This window comes from Canis aureus, chromosome 13 (genome assembly GCF_053574225.1).
Source record: "Canis aureus isolate CA01 chromosome 13, VMU_Caureus_v.1.0, whole genome shotgun sequence".
NCBI lineage: Eukaryota > Metazoa > Chordata > Mammalia > Carnivora > Canidae > Canis > Canis aureus.
This window is the reverse complement of record NC_135623.1, coordinates 13,163,723-13,176,166: the sequence shown is the minus strand read 5'-3', so window position 1 is coordinate 13,176,166 and position 12,444 is coordinate 13,163,723. Positions and strand designations below refer to the sequence as shown.

The following is a 12,444-nucleotide window of genomic DNA, read 5'->3' as shown; positions in this document are numbered from 1 at the left end:
CGCATCTACCTTCAGCTCAAGGTCACGATCCAGGGGTCCTGGGATCCAGCCCCAAGATGGGTTCCCTGCTCAGCAAGGAGCCTGCTTCTCCCTCTCCGTCTGCCCCTCCCTCCGCTCCTGTTCTCTAATAAATGAATAAAATCTTAAGAAAAAAAAAAGATTCTGGGAGTGAGTACAGCCTCATCATGTACCCCAAAAAAAGAAAACTCCCCAGGTGATTCTGATACAAACATCCAGTTAAGAACCACTGTTTTAGTGGCACCAAAAACCATCTACACTGTTCATTCCAAAAAAAAAACTAGGAAGTAAAACAGATATCTGGTTAACTGCCTATAGTACAACTTAATAGAACATTACACAACTGTCAACAAGAAAAAGATAGCTATACACACACACACACACACACACACAGATACAGGACAATCTCTAGTATAGTGTTAAAGAAAAAAATGTGTAGAACATTTAAAAGTATTTTTAAGAGGGAACGTGTGTGTGCGCGCGCGCGCGCAAGCACAAGCATGGTTTATACAGGAACAACTTAGATCTGAAAGGATAAGAAATTAGTAGATGAAGTTTACCCTAGGAAGGGAAGCAAGTGACCAAATTATGGGGAAATAAGTATTTTTTACTATGTGTCTCTGCATATCATTTGCATTTTTTAGTAAGTGTATGTATCACCTATTCAAATTGATTAATTTTTAAAATGTTAAGCTTTGGGGCAAAAAGAACCACTACTTTAGGGGAATGAGACATTAGCGAGCAAGATACATGAAAGAGCGACGGGAAGGAAGCTGGGCAGTGAACTAGAAGGTGGGGCTGTCAGCTGCTGAAGGGCAATTAAAGCACTAATGAAGGGAAGAGGTTGGAAGGAAAGACAGTCCTAGCAAAAAGTCCAATCCAGATAATCCTCACTCCATTTCTGTCCTGAGATGGTCTTAGGGCAACTGAGACTCAAACCACAAAGTGCTTAATTTATCCAGATTCAGCTTTATTCTGAATTAACCATCTATCAAGGATACATGTCAAAAGAGTAGAAAAAGATGAAGGAGCCAATCAAAAAAAAAGTTCCCTGGCAAGTGGGAGGGACAGCATATGGTTAGGAGCCCTGTTTAGGGAAGGAAATGTTGTCCAGGTCATGGATGCCATTTTTGTCAATGATTCGAACACTGAAGGTTGGCAGGTTCAGGATGAAGCGTTTCTGGAGCTGTGGAGAGACATGAAGAAAATTAGTCAAAAAATATTTACTGAGGGATCCCTGGGTGGCGCAGCGGTTTGGCGCCTGCCTTTGGCCCAGGGCGCGATCCTGGAGACCCGGGATCGAATCCCACATCGGGCTCCCGGTGCATGGAGCCTGCTTCTCCCTCGGCCTGTGTCTCTGCCTCTCTCTCTCTCTCTCTCTGTGACTATCATAAATAAATAAAAATTGAAAAAAAAATTTAAAAAAAAATGTTCTTTAAAAAAAAAAAAAAAAATATTTACTGAGCACTAACTACAGGCCAGGCTCTCTGAGGCACTGGGCATACAACATGCGCATAGATAAAAATCCCTGCTTTTGTGGAGCTTATATCCGACTGGGGGCGGTCCGTACTCAGACACCAAAGAAAGCCCAAACTGCAGCTGGAGGCTGGGGGGCAGTGGGCAGGACCTGGAAGATGCAGCTGGGAGCTGGTCTCTGGTCAGTCAGCTGATGAGAGAATAAGACAAGTCAAGGCTCTATTCCCCAGTCCAGTAAACACAGGCTTTTTAAAACTCTCTCAAGGTAGTAAGCCAACAAAGGAGTGACTGCCCTAGGAATAAGCTTTGGACCAGAGCAATGTACTCCTACGTCCCCAGATTTTGCTCCAGGCACCCCCACCCTCCAACATTATATAAGGACTGGGTGTGTGTAGCTGGGAAGTGGAATGGTGGGAAGAACAGTGGGAAGGATGTTGGCAGAGATGCTCTTAGAACAACCCTGCCTCTGACTCCCGCAATCCCAGCCGACCTGTGATTAAAAGAACATCTCCCGGGGAAAAAAAAAAAAAAAAAAAAAAACATCTCCCGACCTGAGAGGCTGCTCCAAAGGAGCTGCGCTCTACGTGCATGGATGCAAATGGCCCCTCTAGCCTGGCTAGAGATTACTGAGGAACACAGCTGTAGGAAATCTTTGCTTCTGTGGCCACCGTTCCTGGACGCCTCACTTAGTCTTCAGGGGAAGGCATAAGGCTATGTGCTCCTTTAGGAGCGTATCCCAGAAATGCCCACCTCCACAGGCCTACACCCTCCTTCCCAGATTTCCCATCTCCTTTATTGCTGAGAACTGGGCACCAACAACGCATTCCATTTCCAGAGTGTCCTCTAGCTGATGACTCCTGTGTCCAGAAATAAGCTCCAAAATCAAGAAAAAGGTGACAACAAGGAAATGTAGGTTTCTATAATGATCATCCTTAGAATCCACAGTGAATAAAAGCCCAAAGCACTACTTTCAAATGCCAGTGGCTTCTCTCTAGTTGCCTCCTGTAACACTTATGACTGCTGGACTAGTATGGCCTCTTACCTGCATGGTTAAGGAAAGCACATGAGTCAATTCTCAGCTTTTGCTTTGGAAAGGGGATTTGCTAACAAGAGAGAGAAGGGGGTACTGTGGACTGAAAATGACAGGACTGTGTAAGAGGCAAATTGACATTATGCCCAATGCTCCCACCTGCTCCCACCCTCCCACTGCCATTAGACCACAAATTCAAGTTTATCCTCAGGCCCCAAGAACAGTAGAAGAATTAAAAAGCCTAAGGGAGATGCTTTCTCTTCCTTATCCCCGAGACATACCCCAAAAGCCTTAGACTCTGAGGAGTAGTAGTGGGATGCGTGAGGTCTGTATCCTAGGACTCGTAAACTAGAGGCTACTCTCCTCTTCTGTCTAAAGCTTCCCAGGGCTTTCTATGGCCTCTTGAATTCTCAGGGAAGGCTCTCTCCAGGACTAATGCACTATTGAGAGAGCAGACAGTATGGCAACTGCAGGTGGCACAAAAATAGGCACAAAGTTTGGGCAGTAGTAGTTCTTAAAGTATGGCTCAGCTACCACCTGCAGCAAATCACCTGGCACTGTGAATTCAACACTCAGGCTCTACACCAGGACAAATGAATCAGAACTGGGGGTGGGGATGGGAGTGGGGTAGTCATGAATCTGTTTTATTTATTTATTTATTTAATTTTATTTTTTTGAATTTATTTTTTTTTTTTTTTTTGAAGTAACTAAATGGTAAAACGGACATCAATGAGGAGAAAACCCATGAGGGGAAAAAAAATCAGCTTGTTAGCCACCAAATTCTATCCCTGGTAACAAGTTCACATCTGGTTAGTGGGTATTTATTATACCTTCTGGCAAAGATTAGAAAAATACAACCAAGGAATGGAACAACACTGGCAAACAGAGATAAACATTCCTTTCAGGATCCTGTGGGAGCTACTCACCTCCTCCAGACATTTCCTAAGGAGCTCCACGGCCCTCTCCCGAGAGATGGCTGAAAGAGAACACAGAGGCCATGCACTCAGGGTGTGGCCAGGAAGTCCAGCTCTCTGCCACAACTTTTACATTTCAAACTTCTTCAGGTCAGTATGTCACACAAATGGAAATGGCACCAAAAAAAAAAAAAAAATGCCTAATCTTTAGCTTGCGACAAACTTATTCCATATGCAGTGGAAGGCGCCCCAGACCCCGTACTCTGGCCGCCACCGGCCGTGGCAAATTGATTTGCTACAGAGAAGGGTAAGCATGACGGAATTCTGCTTCCCAGGGCCAGGGCCAGCCTCTAGAAGGTCCAGCAGCTTGCCTCTTTATAGCCCATCCCCCTCACCCTACACGCACCACCACCACCACCCCTTTTAGAACAGAGCTTAAATCAGTTCCATCTGCCCAGGCCAGCTGCAAATCAGGGGAAAGGAGGATAGGGCCAGAGTTTTAGTCTCATTTTCCCAGCTGGGTCTCAGTTTAACAATGGAAAGAGAATTCATGGGCAGGGCTAAGACTCTCATAAAACAGAAGCCAAAGGAACTGTCCACAAGCATGGCAAACTGGGATGACATATTATGCAGTTAGGCTTCAGGGGTGGTTAGTCGTGGTTTCGGTGGGCAAGTCAGCTGCATTACTGACAGATGCCAAATCAAGAAACAGTCACTAATAGGTCAGGCTAATTCTTTTCAGGATGTGGCCTAGACCTCTGTCATGGCTAAGGTTGAGTGAGAGGGCAGCACCAAAAAAGACTGGAGAAGCCAGATTTCTCCTGTACTGACAGGGAAGAATGGAACTTAAGGAAAGAAATGGCTCCCTGTGCTGCACATACAGCCTGTAAGAGCGAAAAATCCCAAGTGCCTATTGCTCACAGTGGCTAAAGTCAAGCTTAGGATTGGAATCAGAAGATACAAGTTATGAGCACAAAAGCATCCCTGTGCTGGAAGCTTTGCCAAGCTAACATTTCACTGACAAGTAGAAAGCCAGCTTTTTCTTACAGGCTGAGCAGCCATTAGGTGATGAGAACCAAGGGAAGGGCCCAGGTTGTGGCCTTCGAAAGCATTACCGTTCAAGCAAAGAAATCCTCAGTTGTCATGCTGGGGAACCTGTTCTTCCTCACAAGCTCAAAACAAACATACAAATCATTTGGTTTACTCTCTCATTCTTTATAGCTGAGATGGTAATAAGCATCTTGGCAGGACAAAATGAGTTAAAAAATTGAAAAATTTAAAAAAAAAAAACTGAAAAATTAGTTTTACTACTCCAACACTCTTTAAAACAAACAAAAAAACCCCAGCTCTGGACACCAACAGTATCTCTTTTTGTCTGGCAAAAAAGGGATTTTTACTAGCCTTTTAATAATCCTACTGACCTGCAGGCGAGAACAGCTTCCACAAGGTACCTGGATGTGCTTCCTAAGATCCATGCGCTATTCAAACCCTGACCACCCAACTCCAAGGGGTAGTGTACAAAACCGGGAAGCAACTCAGGACGGGACTCTGCTACTACTCCCTACCTGGAGTGCGAGGACTTACTTGGTGTGTAGTATCGGTCCAGGATACTGAGAGTCAGGAAAGCACCATAGCCATGGGCTGCAAAAGGGGCCTTGGCCAAGGCTGCCAAGTAGTCCATGTAGTAGAGCGCTGGACCCTCATGCTCATCGTAGCCAGCCAGGAGGAGGTTGACATGATACGGGGTCTGCGAAAGAAAGACACGGTCAAAGCAATGACACCAACATCCCTTTCTGTGACAAAGGGAACATTCCCATTATTGATGAGTAAGAAAACAGCAGTAGCTAAGCAAGTCATGATGAAAGTAAAAATTGAGGGGAATTTAAAGGCCCAAGAGTGTGGTAAGAGAGGTTGGGAGGTTGGCTTTTTTTTCTCTGGAGAGCTTTGAGAGCACTTAGAGGTATTCAAAAAAAACTGCTTTCTTCTTAAAGCCTATGAAAGCATTTCTTTTTTTTTTTTTGCATCAAGAATTTATTTTTTTTTATTTTTTTATTTTTTATTTATTTTTTATTGGTGTTCAATTTACTAACATACAGAATAACCCCCAGTGCCCGTCACCCATTCACTCCCACCCCCCGCCCTCCTCCCCTTCCAACACCCCTAGTTCGTTTCCCAGAGTTAGCAGTCTTTACGTTCTGTCTCCCTTTCTGATATTTCCCACACATTTCTTCCCCCTTCCCTTATATTCCCTTTCACTATTATTTATATTCCCCAAATGAATGAGAACATATAATGTTTGTCCTTCTCCGACTGGCTTACTTCACTCAGCATAATACCCTCCAGTTCCATCCACGTTGAAGCAAATGGCGGGTATTTGTCATTTCTAATAGCTGAGTAATATTCCATTGTATACATAAACCACATCTTCTTTATCCATTCATCTTTCGTTGGACACCGAGGCTCCTTCCACAGTTTGGCTATCATGGCCATTGCTGCTATAAACATCGGGGTGCAGGTATCCCGGCGTATGAAAGCATTTCAAAGGCAAAGCATCGTTGCTCTTATATCTTTCCTAATTGCTGAAACCAACACACACAGTTCTGAGAGTGTCAGGCCACAGACTAAGAAAGCAGCAACCCAATTACCTCTTCCAAAATAAACAAGTTCAGTCTGGGCACCAAAATCTCAAGTGGTAGACTGTATGCCCCAGTATTAAAGAAACAACTCTTGGGGTGCAAAAGGACAGTAGGTCTCAAAAATTTAAGTCAAATCACTATACATTTTTTTTTTTTTTTTTTTAGTTTTTAAAAAAATTTTAAGTAGGCTCCACACCTAATGAGGGGCTTGAATTCACAACCCCTACCTAGATCAAGAGTCAGCCAGCCAGGTATCCTTCAAATCACTAAACTTTTAATGCAGGGAGTAATAATGGAAGTCCATAAATATGTTAGACTGTGGCAAGAGTAATACTAGGAGAACCGTAGATTTAAGTGAAATGCTAGTAATATTTTTCTCATGTAACAAGGCTCTCCTAAGGTAACTAAAAGGTAACTTATATCAATGAGACAAATACAAGGTAATAACAGGTGTCCTTTCTTTGCATTACCAGCAAATCTCATGCAAATTTCTACAAAGAACCTTGACTAAGTCTGCCTTGCTCTTCATCTCCAAATGGATGATTTTTTTTTTTCTAAACCAGCTATTTACCATGTTAAAGTCAGCCTGTCTATGCCCCTAGGCATCAGTGGTGAGATTCCCATTTTAATGGCTTTCTTTTTCTCTGTAAAATGTGTTTTTGTCTTACATTTGCTCCAGTGGGTAGTGAGGCTCTGCTTAAGGCTATGTGCCCATTCTTAAATTTATATATTCAATTAAATTCACATTAAATGAAACAATATATTTACACACCCTTTTATAGACCATAAAGAAGTCAGAGCTAGTGACACTGTACATTCCTTTAACAATGATTAACATGGGCACTAGGAAGCTTGAAGAAACAGATGTTAGAGGAACACAGGAAAACATCATATGCTACTTGGAACTCCAAGCCAGTTATCCTAGTAACATTTCCTAAAGACTACAGAATAGCCCTAAACTGCAAACAAGTTTCTGCCTCGGGAATAAGATGGTGGACAGGCTGAGAGGAGGAAGAACTGACCAGCAACAGTCAAGACTTAATTGACGAATTATTGAAAATAATTACCTGCCTGCCTAGTGGGCAGCTTGCTACACTCCGCCAGCCTCCAGGCTCCACACTCTCCGCCACATTCTGCAACTATGTTCTTAGTAAGTCTGATCTTAGACAAGACATTTAACCCCTATGAGTTTTTATTTCCTTATGTGTAAAACTGGGTTAATTAATCCTTCCCCTTTCCATTTTCCAGGGGGTATTGTGAGAAAAAATAATAGAGGTGAGGCATCCTAAACTCTGGAAGAAAAGATGCTGCCTAGGGATCCCTGGGTGGCACAGTGGTTTAGCGCCTGCCTTTGGCCCAGGGTGCGATCCTGGAGACCCGGGATCAAATCCCACGTCGGGCTCCCGGTGCATGGAGCCTGTTTCTCCATCTGCCTGTGTCTCTGCCTCTCTCTCTATCATAAATAAATAAAAATTAAAAAAAAAAAGATGCTGCCTAAATCTCCCTATATTAGCCATACCCCAGTCTCCTTTTAGTAGCTTACCACTTTAAACAACAAAGACAAAACTGTTTAAATTAGCTAAAGATAAAAATATATATCTAATAGAATTTTTTCTAAGTGTGAAAACAGTCCTGTAAAATCAGGCCGACATAGAATACCTTCGTGTTGTTATGATTCAAAGTGGAACAGCAAAGAGGAAACAGAGAGAAGGAAAGTGGGGGCAGGGGAGAGACAGACGGCTGAGATGCGGATTCTAGCATCTCAGCAAATCCAAGAAATTTCATAATAAAGTCTCTTACCTATTTATTTATTTATTTATTTATTTAACACAATAGCTTTTTTTTTTTAATTTTTATTTATTTATGATAGAGAGAGAGAGAGAGAGGCAGAGACACAGGCAGAGGGAGAAGCAGGCTCCATGCACCGGGAGCCCGACGTGGGATTCAATCCCAGGTCTCCAGGATCGCGCCCTGGGCCAAAGGCAGGCGCTAAACCGCTACACCACCCAGGGATCCCTCTTACCTATTTAAAAACAAAAAAAAGGTTCATCTTTTTCTTAAGAGGCTAACTACTATTCTTCATTCTCAGGCCAAAATACCCACTGTACAGTCAACCAGAACAATTTTATCAAGTTGTAACGGTGAGTTAAGGATGCACTCAGCTACCCAAAGAAGTCTAAGCAACGGAACTCAGATATGCTCTGTCTCCAGGGAGGATCCTGCCCATCCTATGAGACTGCACTGTGTTTAAAACATGGGATTTTAAAAGCCACCACCAAAAGATTTTACATGAAACTGTATCAATGGAACTTCAAAAGCAAACTGTACTGCCAAACTGGTCTATATAATATCATTTATTTATGCTGAAGCATCTGATACACTCATCAAAGTTGGTATTCAGAAGCCACAACACGTGGTAGAGAAGAAAAGTCACAAATTATTGTGTGACTTTGAATTACCAACTTTTGCAAGTGTGAGATGCTCAAGCATAAATAAATGGTGTTATCTAGACTAATTAAATCAATACATCTGTGTAACAACTTGCAGTTTCTGAAATTCTGACAATGCTCCATCAAAGATCCCTGGCTCACACTAGTTTTTTTTTTTTTTTTTTTTAAATTTCAAATAAAGTCTTGTATACTGTCACTCTTGCTCCTCTCAGAATCACGGTGTTCAAAGTGACAAAGCCATAGTTATGGGTTTCTTGACTGTTATAGTCCCTCATATTGATTCCTCACCACTTTCCTGGAATGAGACAATTTCCAAGCACTTCAATTTTGTGCTATTCTGACAGCATACACAGTGTGTGACTACTGGTGGTGTGTTTAGGTAAATTCTTACCTGTAAGCTACAACTCACCTATTCAAATATTTATGTCAATTCTAAGCTCCACGAAGGCAGGATTATGTATGATTTGTTCAATGATATACAAGCATATAATACACGCTCAATAAGTATTTGAATGAGTAATAATCATACCAGAAAGCATTACACGTTTTAATTTATATGTAGCTACTGCCTAGGTATCACAAGATGATGAGGAAAATCACTAGACAAATGTCATAAAGTAGTACTAGGTCTTATTTCCAAGAATTTACTCATGTTTATGGAGGGCCAGCTCTCTCTGAATGTACATACATTGTTGCTTTTTGCTAGACTCCTGGGTCCTTCTATTTCTACCTCCCTTTAGACATGGTTGCTAAGTAAAGAAAAAATGAGGCTACAGGTTAGGCACTTAGAATTCAACGAAGCAGAGAACAATAGCATAAATAAGTATCTTTGGAAGAAACAGATGGCTTACACTGTACAGTTAGACCTGAGTTCGAAATCTGGCTGTCTTACCAATCAATGTGTGGCTTTAGAAAAGCTAGTCACTTCTCTGAATCTTAGTGTCCTCATTAAAAACATGGGCTAGGGGCAGCCCCCGGTGGCGCAGCGGTTTAGCGCCGCCTGCAGCCCAGGGTGTGATCCTGGGGACCCTGGAGTGAGTCCCACATCGGGCTCTCTGTATGATGCCTGCTTCTCCCTCTGCCTGTGTCTCTGCCTCTCTCTCTATGAATAAATAAATAAATCTTAAAAAATAAATAAATAAAAAATAAAAACATGGGCTAATACCTACACAAAAGAGCTACAGTGAAGATTCAAAGAGATCATGCATATAAACAATAAGCATAGTGCCAAGACACAGTAAACACTCAATAAATACTAAAATTATTACTAGAGAAACACAATCATCTATGAAGTTCATGGTGTCCATGAAATACAGAGGGCAAGTACTCAGGAGAAGCCCACTTACTCCTAGCACTGAAATACAATTTCTCATAGGTGTCTTCAAAAGGGGACACAGAGAGATGTTAGTAACAAGTGCCCAGCACACTGCCGGACACATGGCAGAAATGCCGTGAATGACAGTTTCCTTCCCTCCGCTTCCCTGACTTGTTTCAGAGGCCTCAAGGTGATTGTATTCACTGTTGAAGACATTCACAAACATCTTAACTTAGAGCATATCCACTTCACAGTCAACCAACCCTAACCTATCTTGAGATTGACACAGGCTTGGAGACTTAAGAGATTTTCTGGAAGTCTGAAAAAATAAAAACAAAAACAAACCCCACATGCAGACTTGGAGAGTTAAGTACCATTTATTTATTAAGTACTTTCATGCTGTTTCTGCTGATATAAATATATCCATCTGAGTGCCAAGACTCACTTTCTACTTATTTTTTCATCAATTCCTTTCTATCCCATGATTAGCTTTACCTGTGAGAATCTGCCAATTATTCTGGGGAAATGGAAACACTAATCACTCATGACAGATTTGCTGGGAAACCTCTATCCTTTATAAAGTAGTTCTTGTTCTGTGCATGATATAATCGACTCTTTGGTTGTCACCACTATTCTAATTATTTAGATAGCAAGTCTAGGTAATAAAACAAAGTTATGAGGTCCCCAAGGCAAGAACCGTATCTTGAATGTCAAGGCATCTTTCACAACAAAGGGTAGGACCAAATATTATATACAATTCTGAACTAAACATCCAGATGACCAATAAATGAATCCAAACATTTAGATGAGACATTCTCTGCCCGATAGCCCTGAGGATTATCGTCAACCGTTTGCAGTGTAAACACCAGAATACTTAGTTTTAAAGATATATCTATCTAATTGACAAAGAAAAAAATTTTAATGAACCGTCCTAGTAATTCAAAATGAATTTTAGCTTCTAAAACAAAGTACTGCCAAAATTTTGCCTCTGTTTACAAGTGTAAGGGGGAATGCTAAAAAATGTGCTCTTTTCCTCCCTTAAAAAAATATATGAGGGGGACACCTGTGTGGCTCAGCAGTGGAGCGTCTGCCTTTGGCTCAGGGTGTGATCCCGGAATCCCAGGATCGAGTCCCCATTGGGCTCCCTGCATGGAGCCTGCTTCTCCGTCTGCCTTTGTCTCTGCCTCTGTCTCTGCCTCTGTCTCTCATGAATTTACACACACACACACACACACACACACACACACGAGGGGCACCTGGGTGGCTCAGTTAGGCATCCAACTCTTGATTTTGGCTAAGGTCATGATCCCAGGGTTGTGAGATTGAGACCAGCAACAGGCTCTACAATATGGGAGGAGCCTGCTTAAGATTCAGTCTCTCCCTCTCCTTTTACTCCCTCTCCCACAATACATGATATAAGGTTATTTTTAAATGGAGAGCTTTAAAGTCATTTTGAGATTTCTTCACCTATACGACAGGGACAATAATAATAAAGTGCCCATTACAAATGCCTGTTAGATAGTAATACAGAGTAGTTATTATGACCATAATCAGCACCGTCACTTTCAGGATCTGACTGCATTAATAAGATCAAGATGTCCCACAAAGAACCAATCAAATCACACACACCCTTTATTGGGTTGCGAAAAGGGATAAAATTTAAGCTAGGGAAATTAACCAATAAGCACATCTCTTGTGCACTTCTCCCTGGGACTGAAATGGACTTCCTAAGTACCCAAGTCCGGCAGAACTGAGCTCTGTTTCACTGTGCATATGGAGGGGTGGGGGGTGTACATGGTACACACAAGCAAACTTCCCTCAAGTTAGGTGGAGCATTTCCAGCCTTCCAACTCTGGTACATACAACTCCTCGTATATTCCCTCTCTCATGAAAAAGAAACACTGTAGTGATTAAGAAAAGTGTGAAATTCCATAAATTTTACAGCTAAAGAGAACAGTTGTGATAAATACACAGAAACAACAAAATCAGCGACGAGAGTCTGGGCGGTGACAAGCAGCGGTGTGACATCTGGCGGAAGCCAAAGTCACAGCAAGGGGGAGAGAGGTGGGCGTGAGGAAGCATCCTGCCGAGCGTGGACACAGAAAAAGAGAGGAATTGACAGTCTTCCTTTGGAGCCAGGCCAGCCTTTGCCACCTCTAATTGAATAGGATGATGTCGCTATGAGTGAGGTGCTCTGGAGGTGCAGTTTCTTTTGCACTGTGCTGTACCCTGGAACATTACACAGTGTGTAAAGCATATTTCCATTCCTGGAGTGATCTGGAAGGAGATGCAGAACTACCAATAGGACAAAGGAGTCTGTCTAGTGATGACAGTGTTTTAATCAATAGACTTCTAAATAAACTAAACAGAGACTGGGTTTTATTTTATTTTATTTATTTTAAACAGAGACTAGGTTTTAAAGGGACAGTGCATGCTAATTTCTTTTACCCCATCAACTGTCAAAGCTTCCTAAAAATCTCATCTTTGGCATTGAGAGTATTTCACAAAAATGCCATCTATAGAGTTGAAGAAAGCTCAACTAGTCTGCCCAACATCCCTTTTACAAATGTGAGGACTCAAGTTTAAAGAAGAGACAGTGATGTGC

At 42.1% G+C, this 12,444-nt stretch overlaps 1 protein-coding gene across 2 annotated transcripts in view; it reads right to left on the bottom strand.

The window, feature by feature from the left end:
* Positions 1-967: 967 nt before the first annotated feature.
* PSMB2 (proteasome 20S subunit beta 2) overlaps positions 968-12,444 on the bottom strand; it is a 32,664-nt gene continuing 21,187 nt past the window's right edge. For both annotated transcript variants that reach the window (XM_077844789.1, XM_077844790.1), the window contains exons 4-6: positions 5,023-5,185; positions 3,451-3,500; positions 968-1,204 (exon numbers count right to left, since the gene is read on the bottom strand). In XM_077844789.1, coding sequence (XP_077700915.1) covers positions 1,097-1,204; positions 3,451-3,500; positions 5,023-5,185 — 321 coding nt within the window. In that variant the 3' untranslated portion in view covers positions 968-1,096. The remainder of the gene's footprint in view (positions 1,205-3,450; positions 3,501-5,022; positions 5,186-12,444) is intronic.